The sequence below is a fragment of the Aedes aegypti genome, chromosome 3 (assembly GCF_002204515.2).
Source record: "Aedes aegypti strain LVP_AGWG chromosome 3, AaegL5.0 Primary Assembly, whole genome shotgun sequence".
In the NCBI taxonomy this organism is placed as follows: domain Eukaryota; kingdom Metazoa; phylum Arthropoda; class Insecta; order Diptera; family Culicidae; genus Aedes; species Aedes aegypti.
The window spans coordinates 255563883-255588810 of record NC_035109.1 but is presented as its reverse complement, the minus strand read 5'-3'; the positions used below and the strand labels follow the sequence as shown (position 1 = coordinate 255588810).

Genomic DNA, 24928 nt, shown 5'->3' with positions numbered 1-24928 from the left:
TATTCTTATCAAAATCTCTTTCCAATTCCAGTCGGAGTCCCAAGGATTCCAGTCGGAATCCCAAGGATTCCAGTCGGAATCCCAAGGATTCCAGTCGGAATCCCAAGGATTCCAGTCGGAATCCCAAGGATTCCAGTCGGAATCCCAAGGATTCCAGTCGGAATCCCAACACTCAAGATAAACTTCTCATTTGATTCATGTGCCAACCCATATGGATTTTTGCAATGGGGGTTTGCACATACATAGTATGTGCGAAACCAATAAATCATCACCAATCTTCATCTTCATTGAAATCATGATTACTTCATATTTACTCCATAATCGAAACACATACTTTTCATAGCTGGCTCAAATGGAATTTATTGGTCACCTATATCGACTTTTTTTCTTAGTATTAAATGCAAGAATTTCCACTTTTCATTCCTAGGATCAGGAATATTTCACCGGAATCACACACACACATGATTCCAATGAAATAAGATCCAAGAAACAATAAATAATGAACAGTTATAATGAGCATACGAAATAAACATTTATTAAAATAAACTAATTATTAAAAGATTATTTATCACGCGGAAATTACATCCGCATATTAACATTCTTGGTGGAACTTATCTTCGATTTAATTTATGGCTTGCAACATTTGGTCCCGATGCTATTCAGGAAATCTCTGCTTCATGATTCCCGCATCTGCACAAATGTAAATAAGTGTTATAAAACCTCTAGAATAGTTTTTTTTCTTTTATAAATACCTGTGTATTCAATCAAGATATCACCGAAATACAGCTATTAGAGTACACCGAGAAGATTACAATCGCGGAAACATTTTTCAGAGGCCATGTTTGTTTACTCCATGTATTCGAGAAGGGTATGAACTTTGCACATACTTCGAATGTTCTTCAAATGATATAGATGTTACTCAAATACATGGTATTTATTACTAGCATAATGAACATGAGGTACACATACAATTAATGAGAATGAAAATTCGACCAATGTATGTGCAAATGCACCTTTATTTAAGGGAGCTGTTTTCTTGAGTGAAGGATTCCAGTCGGAATCCCAAGGATTCCAGTCGGAATCCCAAGGATTCCAGTCGGAATCCCAAGGCTTTCAGTCGAAATCCCGAGGATTCCAGGCGAAATCCCGTGGATTCCAGTCGGAATCCCAAAATCCCATAATTCTCCGAAATCGATAAATTCTCACGAGGATTTTCGAATATTTCATAAACTTCTATCGGATTTCCAATAATTGCATCAGATTCCTAGTATTCTTATCAAAATCTTGAAGGTTTACCCGAATTCCCAAAATTTTGAAATTTCTACTTCATGCGCATCAGATTTCCAAAACTCCAACCAGAATTTCATATCCCACACCATATGCTTGAATTCAAATCGAATAGCAGCGCAACTATCGCGCTGCTAAATTTGCTCACCCGATGCTTTCCGAAGGGAGCGCTGTCATTTTGCTACCCCGGTTAGCAGCGCCCGGTACGGATCAGCGTAATGATACTGCGCTATGTAATTTAGTTTAGTCGCGCACCGTTACGGCTGCTCTAACGAACGTTGGTTCCTGCCGGAGACATAAGAACGTCTACCGTTTTTCCATTGGAATAGCTGAATTTGGCTGATTCCAGGTTAGACTGCAGTGCATCCTCCATTGCGGCAGTAGTTCTGAATTTAATGCACAGACTCCTGTCCTCCCCCATCTTATACACGGTTTCCATGTCCATTACATCGGCATTTAACTGCTTTACGAACAAAGAAATTTCGATCCACGTTGGACGTGGTGCCGACGTAGGAAAACGAAATTTCACCGTGTTTTCAATCATTACGATAATCGATTGGTGTTGAAATACCGCACAAAAATAACGAGCGATACGAACTTGAATACAAAGCCGTTTGATAAAATGCAAAAACAAACTACCGTGTGCTATTCATCAGCACTCCGTGTACCGGCTGCTGCTGCGTCTGAATGCGACGAGAGCAAAACAACAACTGTAAATGGCAATTTTTAGCGTTATGAAATTTGTGAACAAACCCTTTTCTATCCGGGCAACTGCGGATGAAAATTAAATGTGATTTTTTCTGCGTGTGTTGACCTGGATGTCGACTTAGGGTTCATTCAAATATTACGTAACACAAAATTTTCTAATTTTAGACCCCCTCCCTCCCCCACGTAACAGCTTTTGTATGGAAAATTTTAATTTTTTGTATGGACCGTAACACTATGTAACACCCCCTGTTGCGTTACGAAATATTTGAACGTTCCCTTATGCGCTTGACTGACACCCCTTCCGAATCGATATAAGGATTCTGCAGTTCGTTCCGTTTGACGTTTGTTCGATTTGCGTCAAGCTTGAAAAAACGAACGCGATTTGGAACGAAAAACAGAAGTTTTGCACTTTGCTGTTAGAAACGTATTTTGTGCAGTGAAATATACTGGAATATTATTCATCCTTTCAATTGCAGGTGAATATTCAATCGCTACAATATAAGTAAAAGAAAAATTACTGTAAATTTAGTGATATTCATTGCCAGCATCACGGGGAGTGAATCCTCCAAACAATGTCGGAAGCAAACAAAACAAGCCTCCGTCGCATTATGCGATAAATTTGCGACCACAAAATGCTTTCAAGGCTATTGATGGCTGCTACAGAGGGTGAATTTTTCTGTACTGCTAATATTTAAAAGTTAATTTTGTACTCTAACTTGATCGGTTCATTAGAATGCGTCATTTATCAATTTCCTGGTTAATAATGCTTTCCGCAATGCATATGAAGGGAAATCTGCACAATACAGTGAACTCTTCCTTAGTCGATATTGTCCTGACATTGTCAAGACAAGCGGCCTAATATTGTGCGATCCGCGACTTTTTTTCTCATATTTATCTGACTCGTTGATTGTTCAAGCTACTTCAAGTTAGAACATACCAAGGCTATTAACAATTTCAAGCTTAGGATTTCAATTTGATGATTAGGTACATTATCTTTTCGATTGTTGCAAACTTACTTAATTTCATGATTTAATATAATACAGAATTTACGGTTACAGCTCTCTTTTTAGAGACTAAGTCTTGGTCTCTTATTTTTATGTTGGTCTATTTTTAATGGAAGGTCTCTAAGTCTCTTTTTAACCAAAACGGTCACTAAAGTCTCTACTTTCCTCTTTCCACTTGAAGTGAATTCTGATACATAAATCTAGAGGCCAGAGAAACCTACATAGAATCTTAAGCGCATATTCTCCAGGAATTCCTTTTCAAATCCATAGAGGAAAAGCGCTTCAGGAATTCTTCTGGTAATATTTCAAGAGGTCTCTACTAAATACGTTCAGGAGCTCCTCCAAGCATCTCTCTAGAATTCCCTAGGAGACCGTTCCCAAAAACTCTTCTAGGAATTCGTCCAAAAATTTCCACAAAGATATTTCAATGAATTTCAATTTTTACAAGAATTACTCTCAAGATTTTCCCAGATATTATTCCAGGGTTTCATCCACAATTTTTTTTACACTTATTCTTCCACCGATTTCTCCAGTAGTTACTCTACCAGACCTACCAAATATTTCTAAAGTTCTTACTAAAAAAATCCTAAAACTTCGTCCTAGATTTTTTTTTTGACAAACAACCATAGGCTCTTCGTTCTGCTGAACCATCCGGCTGGAAAACCTTTGTACAAATGTTTCCAGTTTAAGTAAAGTCTGTCGGCTGAAAAAAATCCTTGCAAAATCTAAGGATTTCTAAGTGAACGAAATTCGCTTACCTAATGGTGACTTTACTTCTTCTAATGAAGAAGTCTTAGAATGTTTATCCAATACACACTTCCCCGGATGTGTGGACATAGCATCTACGAATGAATCAAATGTCTTTTCATGTAGTTATGAGTCTCTGGCTTCGGCTATCAGTTCGTAACTACCTACTGAATCGATTCAATGGGCACTTAATAATTTCGCTCTTTTCAAATTTCCAGGAGCAGATGGGATTTATCCTGTTCTGCTCCAGAAGGGAGAGTTCATCAAACATGTTTTGAAAAAGGTGCTTGTAAGGAGTTTTGCCTCCGGGTATATTCCCAGATCCTGGCGTGATATTACTCTAAAGTTCATCCCGAAAGGAGGGCGTGCGTCGTATGAAGAAGCGAAAAGTTTTAGACCAATCAATCTAACCTCTTTTCTTCTGAAATGTCTGGAACGCATTATCGATCATCACATCCATGATGTTTATTTGGAAAACATGCCTCTTCATGCGAATCAACATGCTTCCCAATCTAGAAAGTCCACAGTGACTCTTACACAAAGTTGTATACGATATCGAGAAAGCATTCGAATGCTCGGAAACCGATATCTCTTCTCGGCATTGCGGCAAGCTGCGATTTGAAAATTGAGTGTTAGCGGATTGCAATCTCGTAGCAGATATGCTATTGAAGCAACTCAACAATAGGGTCCTAAAGCCCTGTCCCAATTTTAGTGCCAAACGCTTAAGTTTAAGCCAAAAACACATGTTTACTCAATTTTCTAATGTTTTCCGTTGGTTTAAGCCCAAAAAAAATTTTTTTAGATTTTGTCACATCCAACTCAAATTTTGGGTGTATTTTGTTTTCCGTGTCCCTTACGAAATGTCAGATAGGAACAACCCCAGTGGTCGAACTAAAATCCCTGTGGTATTTTTGTCGACTAAGCGAACGTCAAACATGATCAAAAGTGTCAAAGTTCATTTATGAACCAAATTTTTAAATTAAAGTTTAAACATGATATAGTCATTATTTGAGCGGGAAAAATTGCTAAAGTAGTTACAGTAACATGCTTTTTCGTGTTATTAAATAAAAACAAGATTTCATTAAAAATTTTAGGACCCAATTGCGGTTTTCCAACTTATACTTCCCTGGGCATAAAGTATCATCGTACCTGCCAGTCTGCCACACGATATACTAATGCAAAAAATGGCAACTTTGGCCAAGAAAGCTCTCAGTTGATAACGGTGAAAGTGCTCATAAGAACACTAAGCTGAGAAGCATGCTCTGTCCCAGTGAGAACGTAAATGCCAAGAAGAAGAAGAAGATTAATGTGACTGATCAAGTAAAGTATGTCGGAGTCATTCTAGATTTTAAACTTTCATGGACAACTCACATTGATTTCAGAGTCAAAAAAGCTTGCATGGGCTTCGGACAATGCCGGCGAATCTTTGGTAAAACTTGGAGCCTTAAATCCATGTATATCAAATTGATTTACACAACAGTTGTTCGACCAATATTGACATATGGATGTCTTTTGTGGAGGCAAAAGTGCGAAGTGAGAACAATCCAATCCAAATTGGACCATCTCCAAAGGATGTGCTTGATGGCGATGCCTGGTGCGTATTCACTATGTGCCACTACACATATATTTTAAACAAGAAGCACTTTCTTGCTCTTACCGTTGGATCTACTGAAGAAAAATCCAATGAGTCGTAGATCAAAACACACTTCGTTGTTTCCACTTTTGGTGAAATGGGACAAAATTGTCCTTGCTCCAAGTGATCTCACAATTGCTTGTCACTTCCTTACAGGACATTTACCACACAATTCCCTTCACGGGAAGACTGGACGTCTGGCTATCTGGAAAGAAGTATATCAAACAATATAGAGTGTCACACGGATGCCTCCCTCCTTGAAGCTAGAGCTGGTGCTGCTGTATATTCTCGTAAGCTAAGGCTGAATCAATTTCACTCACTTGGTAGACACTGCACCGTTTTTCAGGCTGAAATATTTGCTCTTGTGTGTGGAGTGCAACTTGAACAGCACGTAATGGGTAGTCTGAATATTTTTATATGTATGAAATCACCTCGATCTGAAATGTTTGATGTAATTCAAACAAGTTGGTACCGTAATCCATAACTTTAAAATTATCTTTTCAACGGGAGCAGCTTATTTGACATGAAGCCATGTTGCATAAGGTTATTTGGCATAACACCGTTCGGCATAATGATCATTTGACATAACTAGAATTATATCCCTTCTTTCTAGATGGAATTTGTTTATGTCAAACTGTGTTATGCTGAATGACCCAGAACCCGTTTTTACTCGTCACTAAAAATATACAGACTCAGAATCTTTGTTTTTTAGCATAAAACCGTGTATCGTCTAAAAAATGTGCTTATTTTAAAGGAAACGAGGAAAGCTTACTTAAATGTGTATTATACGGATTTTCGTACTTTATTTCAGTAAATAAAGGGCGCAATTTATAAGTTGCATAAGTTTTGGCAACTTTTTCTAGGGACTCAAATTTAGTGGATAAGATAAATCTTTACTCTTACATATAATTTTGTCTGTGTTTGATTTCTTATCTTCTTCTTCTTTCTGGCGTTACGTCCCCACTGGGACAGAGCCTGCTTCTCAGCTTAGTGTTCTTATGAGCACTTCCACAGTTATTCACTGAGAGCTTACTATGCCAATGACCATTTTTGCATGTGTATATCGTGTGGCAGGTACGAAGATACTCTATGCCCTGGGAAGTCGAGAAAATTTCCAACCCGAAAAGATCCTCGACCGGTGGGATTCGAACCCACGACCCTCAGCTTGGTCATGCTGAATAGCTGCGCGTTTACCGCTACGGCTATCTGGGCCCCTTATATGGTAATCAATTTCGCCTCAGAGTGTGAATTTTTATTTTTGAGGTTATTTTATCATCTGGTCAATGTTGTTTTATCCCAAATCAATTACGTAGGCTGACAGTGATCAGCTAAGAACTGATTTTCTCGAAATTAGTTATCTGGAATAACACACTGAACCCTCACTCGATATTTCGTATCTCGATATCGAGTTAGAGAGCCATAGTAAAAGTTAGTTTTCATGGCTACCTCGATGTTCCCTACTAGAAATCAAATTTCATGGTTACTATGATGGTCTCTTTAAACAGCTTTCCAAGGAGTTTCTGTTACATGACTCGATATTTCCATAATTCAATAAAAAAAAAAAATCTGACAAAATTGTCGGCATCGATGTAGTCCTACAGTGATACCTCCATGAGTCGATGTTCCATGACTCGATATCGACTCATGGAACCATACTAAAAACATAATTTCATGGTTACTATGATGGTCCCTAGAAGCAGCTTTCCAAAGAATTGCTGTTCCATGACTCGATATTTCCATGAGTCGATGGTCCCTTCAATATCGACTCATGGAGGTTTCACTGTATTATTGACCCTAAATTGATACATCAATTTGAAAAAAAATGCACCAATCAAACCAGAAAAAAACATCTGTTTATGAACAAACTGATATTTATTTTCAGAATATATTCCCAGAAAAGACAACGTTTTACGCAGCCATCATGAGTTCCGAAGAAAGCACAGAACCAACCACCACTGAGCAAACTACCGTCGATCAATCGGAAGAAGTAAGTACAAAAAAGCATACAAAAAAGAATCAATATCAGGGTATCTCATTTACAGCAGGAGCAACAACAGTCGGTTAGTGAATTGGAGAAGCAAGAGGAAGCTAAAATGAAGGCCAAGTATGGCCCAAATGCAGGCCTGGGTGCTCGTGGCCTTGGCGGCCATTCAGCGTTCTTACAGAAGCGTCTCCAGAAGGGGCAAAAGTACTTCGATTCAGGCGATTACCAAATGGCCAAACAGAAAGGTGGTGGTGTGAAACAGGTGTTTGCCAATAAGGTTCCCACCGGCGAGGCCATTCCGACTCCAGAAACGGTCCCAGTGAGAAAAACCTCGATCATCCAAACCTGCAACAAGTTTCAAAGTTAAGTAAGCTTTTTATGTACTTGCCTGTTTCATATAAACATTTATGATAGCCGCCCTTTTCCATCCCCGATCAATTTGGACAAAATATGTTTTAATTCTCATTGTACTATGTTGGTTCCCTTACACGAATTCCAGTTATCCGGACATGCTTATCCTTCACCCCTCCTTTCCGACATGTGACTATTTGTCAGTCGATCCCTTCCGCACTTCCGATTACTAGAATCAAATCATACAATTAGATACATATTTCAATTATTCAAAAATGTGCATTGCATCATCGTTATCAGTTTAAAAAAAAATAAATTTCGTAATTTAATACTTTAGTTCAGCAAGCAAACAAATATTGTAGGAAAGTACTATATATTAATAAAGAAAATAATTTGGTATGAAAAATCTCGGAGAGAAAAGGAATTCTAGCTTTTCAGTTGAAGTGCACACGTTACAATTCACACTGCACGCACCACTAGGGGATTCACACAGAAGGTTCATTCACTATCGTACGCCAATTCCCCGGTGGGCTTCAGAGGCCACAAGGGAAGAATAGAGAAGTGTCATCCCACGGAACGAAACTTGTTCTTCTGTGTAAGCGGAGAGTGTGTTTCAGTGTTCCATACTGTATATGTGAATAATTATCCATTTTAATTTAAATGCTGGGAAAACACATTTTTGATCGTTATGAGATATCACAGCCATGGAGGGTAGGATTGTTAAATTAATGTCAATGATTTCAACTGAACAATAAGATAGACCACTTTTTTGAGGTAAAACGCGACAAAATGAACCAATTAAGGAATGGACCATTGCATCTTTCTGAATACAAACTAAATAGAGTCCATGGAGAAACACTTAAAAAAGGATTGAAAGAACTTTCAGAAAAACTTCAGATGGAATCCCTACAATTTCTTTTAGAGGAATTACTAGAGGAGTCTAGTGGAATATCTGGAAAAACCTCGAAGGAATTCTACAAAGAACGCTTACCTAGCTAAATTATATAGAGAGATATTCGTGGAGGAATCCTCAAAGGAATGCTTGAATAAATTTCTGTATGAGATTTATTCTTGAAGGAAATTTTGTAAGTATTAAAGGTTGAATTTCTGTACAATTTTTTGGGGAAATTTCAGGTGGCAGATTTCTTTAAGAAAAGCGTCGGAATCGTTAAAAGAGATTTCTTCTTGAGTAATTTCAGAAATTTCTCTAAAGATTCTGCCATCAGAAATTCTTCCGCATTTCAATGGTTGTTTAGAGGATTTTCTCCATGATCATTTACAGGGACTGCCTCGAGAAAACGAGTCGAATTTAGCGTTTCGTTAGTGCACGCAAAAAAAAATCTGCGGTAAAAACTACCATTACTACTTAGCGCTCGCACCGGCAATTTTCAGCAGACCAGAAACGCGCTTGATTTTACAATGCCTGTAGTCGAAATCAGATTGTTGTAGAGTGTCCATCCCGGGACAAAAAATCCCGGGATTCGACAAATTTCGGGATTTCCCGTTTCCCGGGATTTTATTTCTGATATCCCGGGAATCCCTGGATTCCCGAAATGTACGTAGAATTTGATGAAAACCACTAAATTTCAATGAAAAACAATGATATTTTTCCTCACAATCAACCTTATTTGATAAAGCATAATGAAAAAGAGAATAAATTAATAATTCTAATTTACCAAGTAAGAAACGCATATATTTATAAGGCTATGCTGAGATAACAAATTTGCAAGTACACCTCTTCTTCTTTCTGGCGTTACGTCCCCACTGGGACAGGGCCTGCTTCTCAGCTTAGTTTTCTTATGAGCACTTACACAGTTATTAACTGAGAGCTTACTGTGCCAATGACCATTTTTGCATGCGTATATCGTGTGGCAGGTACGATGATACTTTATGACCTGGGAAGTCGAGAAAATTTCCAACCCGAAAAGATCCTCGACCGGTGGGATTCGAACCCACAACCCTCAGCTTGGTCTTGCTGAATAGCTGCGCGTTTACCGCTACGGCTATCTGGGCCCCTCAACTGCTGCAAATCGCAAGTCGGTACCATCTGTAAAAAGTTGTCATTGAGAAAATTGACTTTTTTTCATACAAATATTCAGAAAAATCCAGGAGATTGGAACATGTTTCGATTCTAATGAATTTGCTTTTCACTGTGTTACCTTTCCAAGAAAAATATAAAGTTTGGTCATCTTTCGATTCATTTTTGTGTTACACGATGCGAAAATTTTCAGTGGGACTGACATGCGTTTACTTTTCATTATGGGTCAATTCGACATGTTTTTTTTTCTTAATTTTACTGAACAAAAAGTGATTTCTCGTTAGTGCAGCTGAAAGATCATTAGAAGATATGATATAATGAGAGCTGATGTCAACTCAATTTTGACCAAAATGCAGATGCCACTGACTTGCGATTCACAGCAGTAAACTTCAGTCAGTAATTTTCAGTAATTATCTTTTAGCATGATCAACAATACCTACAATGATCTTTGATCGTTTCTTTTGTTCTAAAGTTATGGCTTTTCAAATGTTTGAAGCAAATTGCTTTAATATTATGACTTAAGTTTTTATACTTCCATTCATAAGTGTATATATAAAAAAATTGAAAAAAATTTATAGCAAAGCCGTAATTAGTCAAGCTCAGTTTTGATTTTTGTAGAAACCTAACAGATAATCTCATATTTCATTATTTCATTGAATAAACATTGTATTGTTAAATTTGAACTTCCATTTCAACCGAAATACTAGTTTTATTGAAAAATTGATAAATCCCGGGATCCCGGGATTTCCCGGGACAAGCATAGATTTTTGTCCCGTATCCCGGGACGAGAAAAATGGCCGGGAAATGGACACTATAGATTATTGTAAATTATTTCTGTCAAATGTACCAGTAATGTGCTGGGATGTGCCATAAACATAGTAAATTGATCTGAAATTCCATGGTAGTTTCATGAATAGGCGTAGTCAGCTAAAATAGTAATTTTTACCACAGAATTTTTTCCCGTGTGGTTTTGTTCTTTGGGTTAGTTTTGTTGGTGACAAAATTGATTTGTAGTAGACCAGTCGACGATGCATTATCAACTGGTGAGCTCGTTTCTCGTTTATGTAATTATGCAAAAAAAAAAATTGGTTCGTCAATCCATGTTTCGGCATACTCTTATCCATAACTTACATAATATATATTGAAAGACACATACCTTTTCTTAGGTTTTTGTAATTGCAAAACTCTGAATAGTTCGACACAAGAAGTGTCGACGTTTTCTTCACAGACTGATTAAAAACTAAACATGAATCAAAATCACTTACCCAATTGAATCCATATGCAATTCTCAAATCCTCCCTATTGACAGAATCTCTCCCCGTGATAATCATGAAGAACCTCAGGTACATACTCGGTCTCTAATAATAAAGAATACCACACTTATATTCCTTCCATTGCTTAAAGGCCGTAACACATACCGGAACATGGAAACACTTCAAACATGTCATGTTTTGTATTTATAAATTCTTTGAATGGTCGCGGTACCGACATATTTTATATTCAATCTTTATTTATGTAAATTTATAACTTTTTTAAATTGAGGTTACATGAATCGCATCACTTACCAAGGTGCACCCAGGTACCTAGTTTAGCTTCTGACTACCTGTTACTGCATCTTTAAAGGAATTTTAAACAAAATATATGCTTTTCACAAAGGTTTTGCATTTTTCCAACGAAGTAGTAACTAAAACCGTTCGGAAGATGTGCCACAATTTGTGCACATTAACGATATATGTAAAGCGCCCCACAAATGTCGAGTTAATGTTACAAGGTACCCACTTTAAATCAACTTAAATTGTATCTACTTATACAGTAATGCTAGCTTATATATACCGTTTATGTACATAAATTGCAGCTGGAGCATTATGGTTACTTGGGCAGTTATATCTTTGCATTATAATGGCACGCTATTTCGCTTTTTCTGGCATTATATGCGTATATAAACCTGTCAGGAATCAAATGACTACCCTATATGCTTATCGTACTCACTGGTTTCTCGGGTACACTCGGTCTTTCATTCATTCCATTCTCCAATGACCGGCGTCGTTGTTATCAATTATTCTTCCAATCATTTTGAAATTGTTTCATAAATTCCTTTATTTATTTATCCATAAATTATTTCAGGAAACTCTACAGCAATTATTTTAGTAATTCATCCGATTATTCATGTTCAAATATCAAACTTGAAGGATTCGGTCCAATATTTTTCAGGGATTTTCTCAGAAAATTCTACAGGATATTTTCTAGAAATTCAATTATTTGTTTTTCAAATAATTACTTACTCCTTGATACTTGATGGGCTACAATTCGCTACGATGAATCTGCGCCGAATGGATGAGTCTTCTCCACTGGGCTCGGTCTTGGGCCAATCGCTTCCAGTCGCCCTGAACGTTAAGTGCCCTTAAGTCCTCCTCAACTGCAAAAAGGCATCTTGTGCACGAAGTCGGCGGCCTCGTCCGGGTTCTCTGTTGAATATTATCTTTGCTTGTCGTTCTTCCGGCATACGGGCAACGTGATCAGCCCAACGCAGCCTGCCGTGTTTTATGTGCTTGACAATATCTACCTCTTTATACACTTGGTACAACTCGTGATTCATGCGACGCTGTAAGATGCCGTTTTCTAGTTTACCGCCGAGTATTGTTCGCAACACTTTACGTTCAAACACCCCGAAAGCTCTCCGGTCGACTTCCTTCAATGTCCACGATTCATGGCCATATAGGACAACCGGAAGGATCAGTGTCTTATACAACGCGAGTTTTGTTTTCGTTTGCAGGCTACGGGACTTCAGCTGGTTACGGAGCCCGTAGAAAGCCCGACTCGCAGCTGCAATACGTCTTTTCACCTCGCGGGTAACATCTTCAAACTTTTCACCACCTAGCATCATTTCGCTACCACTAACACGTCCGGACCCACGTTGACCACCAGCTATCATGTACTTCGTTTTTGTGGTGTTGATCGTGAGCCCGATCCTCGCTGTCTCCCTCTTGAAAGGCACGAACGCCAATCCCGATGATATCGATATCGTCCGCAAAGCCAAGCCGCCTCTTCTCTGCACACCGGCTCTCCTGATAGCACCTTCGAGCGCTATGTTAAACAACAAGTTAGAAAGAGCATCACCCTGTTTCAATCCATCTAAGGTTACGAACGATGACGAAATCTCGTCCACTACCGCACACTACATTTCAATCCATCAAGCGTTGCACGAATCAGTCACAAACAGATGATGAGTCTGCAAGTTGTACTCCCGGAATTTATCTAGGATTTGACGCAGGGTAAACATCTAATCCGTCGTTGATCGGCCCTCGAAAACCAGCTTGGTATTCGCCTCCTAATACGGTCTAAATCTGTTGAACAGAAATCCGGACATGATTGTGTACGCTGAATTAAGGAGTGTTATCCCTCGGTAATTGGCGCACTCCAGTCGATGCCCTTTCTTGTACAAAGGGCAAATGAGACCTTCCAACCAACTAGTAGGCATTTGTTCTTCCTCCCATATCCTCGAAATGATACGGTGAAGGAATTCGTGCAGCTGCTCACTTCCGTGTTTGAGAAGTTCGGCCGGGAGCTCATCCTTCCCAGCAGCCTTGTTGTTCTTCAGCCCATTGATAGCTTTCTTTACCTCATCTAGCGTTGGAGGTTCCACAGCCTGTCCATCGTCATCGATTTGAATTCTGCTACCAAATCCACTTCCGTTATCTCCGTTCAACAGTGACTCGAAATACTCTTTCCACCTAGCGGCCACCATTGTTTTATCCGTCAGCAAGTTTCCGTCGCGGTCATTGTACATGGCGAGAGACGGCGCTGTTTTTGCCCGCACATCATTGACGGATTCGTAGAACCGTCGCATGTCGTTCTATTCCATAGCTTCTTGCGCCTAAGCAATTACTGCCTCTTCATGCTCCTTTTTCTTTCTGCGATGGATCCATTTTTCGGCTGCCCTTGCTTACTTGTACCGCTCTCTGCTCTGACGGGCACCAGCATCCGGCATCTAGCCAAGTTCATCTCGTTCGTCAACCTCGTCGAACCAACCGTTCCTTGGTCTTCGTTGAGCCGTACCCACCACTTCTCGCGCTACTGTGCTCACCGCTCCTTGGACTGACTCCCAAAGATCGCTGAGGTTGACGCTTTCGTTGATTTCGCTAATCCGCTCGTCGAGCTTTGTATGGTAGTCCACTGCTTCACTATCTACTGATAGGCGTTGGATATTGAAACGCAACGATTGTCGGTTTCTAGAACTCGAAACGGTTGATTACCGCGCTCGAATTTTGCTTATAACAAGATAGTAATTTGAGTCTGAGGACCCCTGAAAGTTCTAACATCGATGACATTGGAAAAATGTCGGCCGTCTACACTCAAAAAAATCCAAACGTCATTGCTACGTGAAAAATCACGTAGATCATTCCAAATTCATTTTACCTCCACTTTACCTGACTAAGATAAAGATCACTAAGCCATTCATAACCATCAAATAGTGAATCGGTAATTGTTACTGAAGTTACCTATCGCACTTACGTGAAGTTCACGTAGGTGCCTAAGTTCATTTTGATATCTGAATGTTGTGCGTACATTCGGTGTTGAGCGCAAATCCTAAGATGGCGCCCGCTTGATTTTTGAGGAACTTCAGAAGCTGCTGGACTTTAAACCCTGTGTTAGATTGATTTCAAGGTAAATATGCTTTGAATACCGAAGAATCCCTGCATTACATCATATTTTATACCTGATTTATAATCTCTATCAATTATAGCACGCGAAGGCGAAGGCTACAACAAGACAGAATCAACTCACAACATTTGGGAAACAGGATTTATAATGCTCCGATTGAATATATAAATATCACAATCTTTTAGGTCTGTTTACATTTTCCAATTGGGAATTAGTTTTCTCCCAAAGCCTATTAGAGATAAGGTTGGTCTTTATTCCAGTTAAATTTAATGCAAAACCATCTAGGTCCTATTGAAACGCTTCGTAAAGGCTACCGGAAAATCCACGTAGCTCTTACGTGTAGCGCCGGTGGAATGGACGAAGTTCAAAAGTTCATGCGTTCATTCTGGGCTACCTATGATTAACGTAAGAGCTACGTGGAAAGTGCGATGGAAAAAAACCACGTATGTTTTCACGTAACAATGACGTTTGGATTATTTTGAGTGTACCAGAACATGGTCAATTTGGTTGCAAAGCTCGCCATTTGAGGGTTGCCAGGTGTGCTTGCGAATTTTCTTGCATGCAAAGTAGGTGCCACTTATGGCCATCCCCCTGGTGGCAGTAAAGTTCACTAAACGTAGGCCGTTGTCGTTGGTAACAGAGTGAAGGCTCTCTTTACCAATGATAGGGCGGAAGAAGTCCTCTTTTCCGACCTGCGCATTAGCGTCGCCGACGGAGCCGTGGTACCTGCGAAGGACCGGAAAGCTAGAGCCAAGGTAATTCTTCTCCTCGAACCGGTGAATTATGTTCACGTCAAGGAGGCGAAAACGACACAGGAAGTGTGGGGAAACCTGGAGCGGGCGTTCGAAGATTCAGGCCTAACCAAGCGGATCGGTCTCCTTCAAAAGCTGGTGAAAACCGATCTGATGAGCTGTTCGTCGATGTCCGAATATATGAATCGGATAATTTCGACGGCCCATCAACTCAACGAAATCGGATTCAACATTTCGGAGGAGTGGATTGGTGCCCTGCTGCTTTGCGGTCTGTCGAAGAAATACAGACCGATAGCAACCACAACCGTGGAAATCAATCGAAGCAATCCACATCATCGAAGGGACCGAAATGTAGGAAGTGTCACAACTACGGGCACATTGCGAAGGACTGCAGAAGCACGAAAAAAAGGAGACGTTTTCTGCACCGTCCTGTCTACGTTCGAAGCCGCCAGTGATGCTGACTGGTACTTCGATTCTGGAGCCACGAGTCACATGACACGAAGCAAGGCTCTGTTGCAGAACGTGAAGCCGTCCAGTGGCACTGTGGTGGCCGCGAACAAGGCCGCTATGAAGATCTAGGGAACAGGAACCGCTGCTCTCAAGCCCGTCTGCAAGGATCAAGGAAGTGAAATTTCCGTGAGCGATGTCCACTACATTCCGCAGCTGTCGGTGAATCTCCTCTCCATCAACAAAATCGTAAGTAAAGGGTACTCGATGATGCTCGACCACGCTGGCTGCAAGGTGATGAATTCGACCGGCGACCTGGTGGTTACTGGATGCCACGAAAATGGACTATTCAAGCTGGAACAGCACGGCGCAGCGGAGCCGGCAAGGCGTTGGCTTGTCCGTCGGATGATCCCATGGACGTCTGGCATCGGCACATGGACCACCTCAGCGAGGCGAATCTGAAAAAGCTAGCGAGCGGTCTGGTGAGTGGCATGAATTTCAATTCAAATAGCATTAGTGATTGTAGCGTGTGCGCCAAAGGGAAACAGTCCCGATTACCATTTGGCAAAAATGGTTCCCGAGCCAAAGAATTGCTGGAGGTCGTTCACTCGGATATTTGCGGTCCGATGGACGTACCGTCGCTAGGATGTTGCAGGTTGCAGGTACTACAGTCGCCTCTCCACATCTCGATATCGAAGGGACCATCGAGATAGGGAGAGATCGAGACAAAGAATAAATTTTTGATGAATACTAGATTGGAAAACTTTCCGTTGCCAAGAAAATAATACACAAACAGACGTCATTTTGCGCTCTTAATTTGTTTTGAATCTCAAAACTTTGATCTAGTAACCTTCGATATTGGTCATATCGACATACGGAGAGAAAATTGCGAACGAAAAATCAACAGAAACACATCGAGATATGGAGATATCGAGATAAGGAGGATATCGAGATATGGAGAGTGAAAATGTATACAGACTGAAGGGACTTATGAAATCATCGACATAGGGAGAGATATCGAGATGTAGAACATCGAGATGTGGAGAGTCGACTGTACATCCTGTTTGTGGACGACAAATCACGCCGCATGTTCGTATACTTCCTACGAACGAAATGCGAAGGTGAAGTTTTGAGGGCGTTTCAAGCTTTCCACATGATGGCTGAGCGGCAGACCGGTTCGAAAATCAAAACCATCCGAACCGACAACGGGCTGGAGTATACCAACAGGAAATTCCAGAGCTATTTGGAGAAGTTTGGTATCCGGCATCAGCGAACGAACCACACCACAGCAGAACGGTATGGCAGAGAGGGCAAACCGGACAATCGTTGAGCGTGCTAGGTGTATGCTATTTGAAGCAAACCTGCAAAAATCGTTTTGGGCAGAAGCGGTTTCGACGGCAGTGTACCTCATCAATCGATCACCGACTCGCGGTCATGGAATGACACCCGAAGAGTGCTGGAGCGGAAAGAAGCCGGATTTGTCCTACATTCGGATCTTTGGAGCAAAGGTGATGGTTCATGTCCCGAAACCGAAGCGGCGTAAGTGAGATGCGAAGGCCCATGAATGTCGTCTAGTTGGATTCGATGAAGACACGAAAGGCTATCGTGTATACGACCCGGCAACGAAGAATATATCAAGAAGTCGAGATGTAACGTTCATCAATGAGAGCGACGCCGGTACACCGGCGGCAACAATCAAAAGCAGCGCGGATGGTGCAACTGATACAGGTGAAGTCGATGAAAGCGATTGGGACGAAGAAGAATTCGAAGAAGCAGCAAGCAACATCAGTAGTTCTTCCACAGATACCGTGACTGACATCACCGTGCTCCCCCCATGACAAACTTCAAATCCACCTCCGTCACAGGTGTTGAGGCGTTGTTGGGTCCTGAGCGCTCGAGCCAATTCACTGGTGTGGCCTCTCAGCAGCAGAGTTACGAACGAGCCACGATTTCTGACGACCCGATCACGCATCAACAAGCAATGAGTCGAGATGATTCAGACAAATGGAAGGTTGCCATGCAGGAGGAGTTTGACGCTCATATGGCGAACGAAACGTGGACCTTGACGAAACTTCCTGAGGGTAGGAAGGCGATCCGTTGCAAATGGGTCTACAAAACGAAGCTGGATGCCAATGGAAACCTTGATCGACACAAGGCGCGACTTGTGATCAAAGGGTTTTCGTAACGAAAGGTGGTAGATTATGACGAAACTTACTCCCCGGTAGTCCGTCACAGTTCGGTGCGATATCTGTTCGCCATGGCGGCGAAACACAATTTGGAGGTTCAACAGACGCTGTCACCGCTTTTCTCCAAGGTGAACTGACGGAAGAAATCTTCATGGAGCAGCCTCCGCTGTTTGTCGATCGGTGGAAACCATCCCTAGTATGTCGCCTCAACAAGGCACTATACGGGCTGAAGCAGTCCAGTCGAGTCTGGAATTAGAAGCTGGACCACATGCTGAAGCAGTTCGGGCTAACTCAAGCAAAGTACGATCCCTGTGTGTACTATCGAATCGAGGGTAGCAGCATGATATTCGTGGCAGTCTACGTGGATGACGTCATGATATTCTCCAATGACAGCGGATGGATTGAGCAAACGAAGGCGTTCCTGAGTGATAATTTCCGGTTGAAGGATCTTGGTGCAGCAAAGAACTGTCTTGGAATCCGAATCACACGGAAGGATAGAACCATAGCGCTTGATCAGGAAGCGTACGTAGAAGCGATGCTGGTAAAGTTCAACATGGCGAACTGTAAACCAGCGCAGGTGCCAATGACCGACAAACTCACAAAGGACATGTCTCCCAAGACGGATCAAGAAGCGAAGCAGATGACCAACATTCCGTTCCAGGAAGCAGTTGGAAGCCTGATGTACCTCGCTCAGTGTACTCGGCCAGACATTCTGTATACCGTGAATCAGTTGAGTCGGTACAATTCCAATCCCGGAATGCAGCACTGGGATGCTGTAAAAACCCTGTTTCGCTACTTGCGCGAAACAGCATCGATGAAGTTGGTGTACCGCAAGGATGGCGACAACAATATCAACGGTTACAGTGATGCAGACTGGGCGGCCGACGTGGACGACAGAAAATCCACCACCGGCTACGTTTTCACGCTACAAGGGACAGCTATCTCGTGGTGCTGCAAAAGCCAACCGACGATTGCCTTATCGACCTGCGAGCAGAGTATATGGCACTGTCTGCTACTGTTCAAGAATCATCGTGGTGGCAAGGACTCACTGCACAATTCGGAGCGACGGGTCCAATATCCATCAACTGCGAGCACCATTGCGATTGCTAAGAACGGTGGCTACATCCCTCGGACCAAGCAAATCGACATCCGTCACCATTACATACGGGATGCGCTGGAACGAAGAATGATAAATATCAAATATATTGAATTGGACAATCAACTCGCCGATGGCCTCACGAAACCATTACCACGCATGAAGCTTGAGAAGAGTGTAGCCATGGACCAATGCACGAGTTTACTAACCTGACATTTGAGCGGTGGCAAATTCACTTGTTGCCATGGTCCCATAAATAACACGGCACCGCTCAAATGTCAAATAATGAACTCGTGCATAGGTCCATAGGAATCCTAACTTAAGGAGGAGTGTTAGATATAAGTAAGCCATGACTTTGGTTTGAATAAAATTTTCACTTTCTGTTCAGATGTTAAACGACTTGTTCGTTTTGTTCGTTTTTCATTCTTGTCTCAAGATACAATAGCATAGACGTTGATCAGGCTGTAGTTGAAGAACTTATTGCCCCGTATCCTCAATACGCAGATCCGCTCGTTGATCGGCCTCCACCTAATACGCGCTTCATCTGCTTCCCGAGGTTGTGCTACTTTTCCCCGAATGCCGTTTCCCCGAACGCCAGTTCCCCGAATGCCAGTTCCCCGAATATCCCGTTTCCCCGAATAACCCACTTCCCAGAAAAGTTTTTGGAACTCATAATTTTCATATCTTTATACAGTTCAGGGTGGTGAACGTACTGGTCATCTAATATGCACCCTTCTTTATTTGATTGGCGATTCTTACGAGTTTTACCGTCCTCAGCATTTTTGGCAACATGTGTATAGCCAAGAATGTCCAATTACCTCCTTCTTTTGATTGCTCAACCTTCTTTCTAATTCACCAGCCTGCCACTGAAAACTATTATTGTGCCTATTTGAACTACACCTCTTTTCGGGGAAACGGGTCATTCGGGCAACTGGCGTTCGGGGAACCGACATTCGGGGAAAAGTAGCACAATCGCTTCCCGATCACTATGAAACCGACTCCGTGTTCAGCTTTATCGCCACCGCTGTGGTAGATGTTGTATTTGAATGCGGTGTTAGCGATATGGTCAACCGCTCTGAATTCACGTTGTCCAATAGACATAATAATTAGACCGCTATAGAGCTTAGTGACATTTGAACACACGTAGACTAGCATACGCTCGTCATACACAGTTTGTTTTTGTTTTCCTCACAGAAACTTGCACACACTTTCCAGACTCATCAAAATGCATAGGGAAATATTACCCAATTTGAAATATTTACACCCGGTTTCTGGGTGTTTTTCTAGACTGAGTGCATATTGTTTTCCTCTAAGGTTCACAACTACATCTACACTAGGGCACTCATACCATTGGGCGTGATAACCACTATTGTCGCTGCTAATCTTGTGCCCAACATCTAGTATGCGAATTTCCGAGGTGGTACTAGAAGTGTCAAATTTCCTTCAACTTATCCATAGCAACCTGCTTTCGAAACCAAAATATTGATTCTGTCGTATCTCTAGCCTTCATCCGAGCGTGTTAGGTGAAATAATGGGTTTTCGCGTGGTTTGTGTGTCCTAGAGAGTTTTGATTCTTCATGCATTGTCGTCTAGGTGTGTGATTTATTTTAAATGAACGGCTATAAAAATATATTGATGGGTTGGTGCCTGTTATCACTGGGTAGGCATTGATTGAGTCCTCACCCGGACGCTTTAATTTGCATCATCATGAGTGTTGGAGCAAAAGTACCAGTAATATGACGGAAGGGAAAATGAAAGGCGCAGCATCGGTACCGAATTGAAGTTACACGCAGAGAATTACCAGCTGTTTAAAACAATAATTGTTCTTGTTATTTTTGATGAACACTTTTAATTTGTTGCAACTAAACGAATTGCGTTGAAGCAGCAATGATTTTCATTGAAACAAAACAGAAATATTATTGAGTTTTCTGACAGCATTTCAAATCATATTTATTTTTGAAACAACGACAAAAATACTTCATTTTAAATTGAGGATTTGTTGTTTCAGTGCGTTTGATTGTTGATACTGGTAAATAAAGATCTGATCTGCCATTTTGTTTTACGATCTTTTGTAAAAGTGAAAAAGACCAACGCGGAGAAATTACAATGCAGTAGTGTAATAAATCGACTAACTATTGAATTTCGATACATCGGAATTCATGATAGAAGTGTTTTTTTGGTAAGTTATGACTAATATTTTCTATAGTGTTGAATTAAATTAGTCATTTTTATTATTGCAGTTAACTCCTACATGAAACACTGAAACTATATCAGCCGAAGGAAATTGAGCTGATGAGTCCATCTCGTCGTTTGCGGTGCGGAACAATTTCATTTAATTATTGGATACTAGGAAGCGGCGCAGGTACATACCTATGACCATTTTTAGATTTGTTCATCATTGTGAATTTTAACTGATGGAAATTGAAATAAATTAATTGATTTTCCACACCACAGTCGATTGTCTTCATGTCAAAAGAGCATAATAGTAGGATGGTAGGGGAAGGGGGCTGGCATCAATAAACAGGTTTTATTATTTCAAATAAATGTATTACAGAATCAAAAAAGAACAAACTTTGTTTCAAAAAATAAAATTTTTATTTCAATACAAGAATATTGTTGTTTCAAAAAAATAAATTTTTAAATCAAAAATTAAGTTTATTGAACCGTATTGAATCCAGCTGTCAAAATCAAAAATAAAAATTGTTGAACCAAAATGATGGTAGTTATTAAAATAATGAAAAGCAATTATAAGCCGGCAAATAATACAGAAATATTGTTGTAATGACTCAGAATATATTTGATATTAAAATTGTTTTCTCTGCGTGTATACAATTGGTTTGCGTCTACGCGGAAGCTTGCGTCTACGAATCAGCTAAGCTCTAGGCAATATACGATTTTTTTTTTTCAACGCATTCAGAATGGTTCTCTTACTATGAAGGATACCATCGTGTTGTTCTATCGAGATGCGTGTAATTTCCGTTCTTCCATACGTAAAGATGCACCATAGAGACCTGTTAAGTTAAAAACGCATTGCTTGCACTTGTGGGTCACATCAAAACTTCCGTATAAGTTAGATCCCGGCCAATAGAGCTTATGGAATAGCAACTCTCATTATGAAGGTTTTTCTTCCACACTTGTTTCAGGCTTTTTACTCATTTCATTTTTCCTTCAACATCAAAATGTGCGATAAAAACAAAACAAATGATTTGACAGTTTCAGTACCGGTTGCTCGCGCCAATGGAATTCAAGGCTACTGTGGTGGATTCATCTGCATCACAGCCATTGTATGGAGGAAACAGCGCCTCTAGCGTTCTAATTCTAATATTTCTATTCGTTCTCCAGATCTTAACCAACGCACTTCCTGAATAACAACCACGCACACGCCAACTTTTCGCAATTCACGAGCCAAAAGGCTCACTCGCCCAGGTTCATTTAAGGTCGTGACGTCCCAAGTACCGAGTTTCCAATCATAGTCCTTATTTCGTTGCCAGGTCGGTTGCCGAAAATAACATTCGTTTCTTCTTCTTTCTCCATTTTTCGTAATGGATAATCAATTCGGTATGCTACCTTACCGGGGTAGATCAAGGGTGGAGCGCGGCTGTCAACTGGGAGTAAAATTGAAATGCCGACCACCAAGTCCAGAACCAGTTTTAAGGCTTAACGCGAAAAAGTAATAATATTTATTCGCAAAACTTCAGCTAATAAACCCTCTAATACCCAACCCCGATGTGGAGTATTTAGAGGTGCGGGCAAACATCAAATTAGTATATGTGATAACATCAGTTTTGAAGTGGTAGTTGTGCAATACCAACTTCGGCGAGCCGAAAGTTCACGAAGTAGCCGAAGTTGACGTCACGTTGCGAAAACTGCGAACAAAATTTGTCGTAGCCTTGTTGTCACCATCAGCTGATCGTTTTGTTTACATCTTTTTCGTGATCAACACTAGCAAACACATACTAAGAGCCGAACCTATATATGACATTGACCCAACCCCGCCTTTAGACGGGGTACACTTTGTAATTTTGTGTATTTTTTCGTGACTCGGAAATCAAAATAATTTTATTTTTGGCTTATACCTTGACTCATAACACGCATATGAGAAAAGTTTTTTATAACTTTTGAAACCTTATTGTATTTTTGAAAAATTGTATTCTTATATAACATACAAATGCCTGGGTTTATTTAAGGTGAAGATGAATCGAAGCCAAAGTTCAAATTTTCAAGAACACGGATCTGGTGAACCAAACATCCGTTTGAGCTGAAAACTTAATCGATTGGTCACTAGCTGGTGGTTCATCTTCACCTTAACGTGTAATAAAAAATCGTACCTTTCATATTTTTCTACTATTAACCTATAACAGAAGAAGAGCTTGATGGTATTAAAATAATTTCAAACCTGTTTTTCCGTTAATTACACGGAAAATACAAATATTTTCAGAAAAATATTTCAAATTTATTATTTTTAAAAGTACCGTAAAAACTTGAATTTTTATTATTGCCAAAAATCAGTAACTAAAAGAGGCTTCAAGAAAAAATGAAGGTTCAAAAATAAAAATTAGTGCGTTGCTGGCGATTTTTATCAGCAAATTATGCTCAGTTCATAAAAGAAAGGGGTCCGCAAAAATTGATTACTCCTTCATCATTGTTTGGTCGTAATTTTGTATGGTTGTTTACATATTAGAACCAGCTACACGTTGGGGTAGCAATAAAGAACCGCCAGTACCACCCTTGTGGGGACGGACCTGGTGTAGTGGTTAGAACACTCGCCTCTCACGCCGAGGACCTGGGATCAAATCCCATCCCCGACTTATGACGTAAAAAGTTATAGTCAAGGGAAGTAAAGCCGTTGGTCCCGAGATGAACTAGCCCAGGGCTAAAAATCTCGTTAATAAAGTCAAACCAACCAACCAACCACCCTTGTGAGCAAATCGGTGGATCCTGCTTAACATTGGTTCATTTTGCGTAAACGGGATGATTCTTTCCACCACTGTCTTCTTCTTCTTTCTGGCGTTACGTCCCCACTGGGACAAAGCCTGCTTCTCAGCTTAGTGTTCTTATGAGCACTTCCACAGTTATTAACTGAGAGCTTACTATGCCAATGACCATTTTTGCATGTGTATATCGTGTGGCAGGTACGATTATACTCTATGCCCTGGGAAGTCGAGAAAATTTCCAAACCGAAAAGATCCTCGGCCGGTGGGATTCGAACCCACGACCCTCAGCTTGGTCTTGCTGAATAGCTGCGCGTTTACCGCTACGGCTACGGAACGCAAGAGTGGATGTGTTAACTTTGAGACGTATATTACAGTAAATATGGGGGCCCGATAGCCGTAGCGGTAAACGCGCAGCTATTCAGCAAGACCAAGCTGAGGGTCGTGGGTTCGAATCCCACCGGTCGAGAATCTTTTCGGGTTGGAAATTTTCTCGACCTCCCAGGGCATAGAGTATAATCGTACCTGCCACACGATATACACATGCAAAAATGGTCATTGGCATAGTACGCTCTCAGTTAATAACTGAGGAAGTGCTCATAAGAACACTAAGCTGAGAAGCAGGCTCTGTCCCAGTGAGGACGTAACGCCAGAAAGAAGAAGAAGAAGAAGATTACAGTAAATCGGGCCTTTGACTTCCTTCAGACCTTGAGCAATATTAGGACATAATAGGTTCAACTTTACAAAGATATTTTGCTTGATATTTTTTGTAGGCATTTTAAATATAAAATTAGTTTAAATTCTCATAACGACAATGAAGGTCAGTCAAACAACATTAAATTAAGGAAATAACATTACAATTTAAAATTCTTCTACATTAACGACGACCAATCAATCAAATATATTCGATAACTTCGACCTCTTGTCCTTGTATCTTATACTACTTATTCTTTGCTATAAAGAATGAAATGTTCTGCAGCATTGATCACATTACTGTGTCAAATCTTCTCCAATTCCCTGTACCCTACCGCAACTCTCCCTATCCTATCCGATGGTGTTCATGTAGTCCGCACAGACACTCTCATTGCCCCACCAAACGCTG

General features: G+C 40.7%; 1 protein-coding gene and 1 long non-coding RNA gene across 3 annotated transcripts; both read left to right on the top strand.

Moving 5' to 3' along the window:
* The first annotated feature begins 2317 nt into the window (after window positions 1–2317).
* Window positions 2318–8386, top strand: LOC5569540 (cAMP-regulated phosphoprotein 19). Of its 2 annotated transcripts, none has more exons than XM_021850969.1 (3): window positions 2318–2471; window positions 7262–7366; window positions 7425–8386. In XM_021850969.1, exons 2-3 carry the CDS (start codon window positions 7301–7303, stop codon window positions 7728–7730), a joined length of 372 nt encoding a protein of 123 aa, XP_021706661.1. In that variant the 5' UTR covers window positions 2318–2471; window positions 7262–7300; the 3' UTR covers window positions 7731–8386. The 2 variants fall into 2 exon arrangements, with proteins under 2 accessions (XP_021706661.1, XP_001652852.1); XM_001652802.2 differs by having other exon boundaries at window positions 7422–8386.
* An 11850-nt stretch (window positions 8387–20236) lies between these two features.
* On the top strand, window positions 20237–21800 carry LOC110679336. Its single transcript, XR_002502405.1, has 2 exons — window positions 20237–21074; window positions 21136–21800. It is a non-coding gene; the product is annotated as an uncharacterized LOC110679336 (long non-coding RNA).
* Window positions 21801–24928: the final 3128 nt, after the last annotated feature.

What these genes read in the sequence shown, in the direction of transcription:
- LOC5569540 (XM_001652802.2), top strand. Translation starts at nt 7,301, where the DNA reads ATGAGTTCCGAAGAAAGCACAGAACCAACCACCACTGAGCAAACTACC. An exon ending in CCGTCGATCAATCGGAAGAA is followed by an intron (nt 7,367 to 7,421) that starts GTAAGTACAAAA and finishes TCTCATTTACAG; the next exon opens with CAGGAGCAACAACAGTCGGT.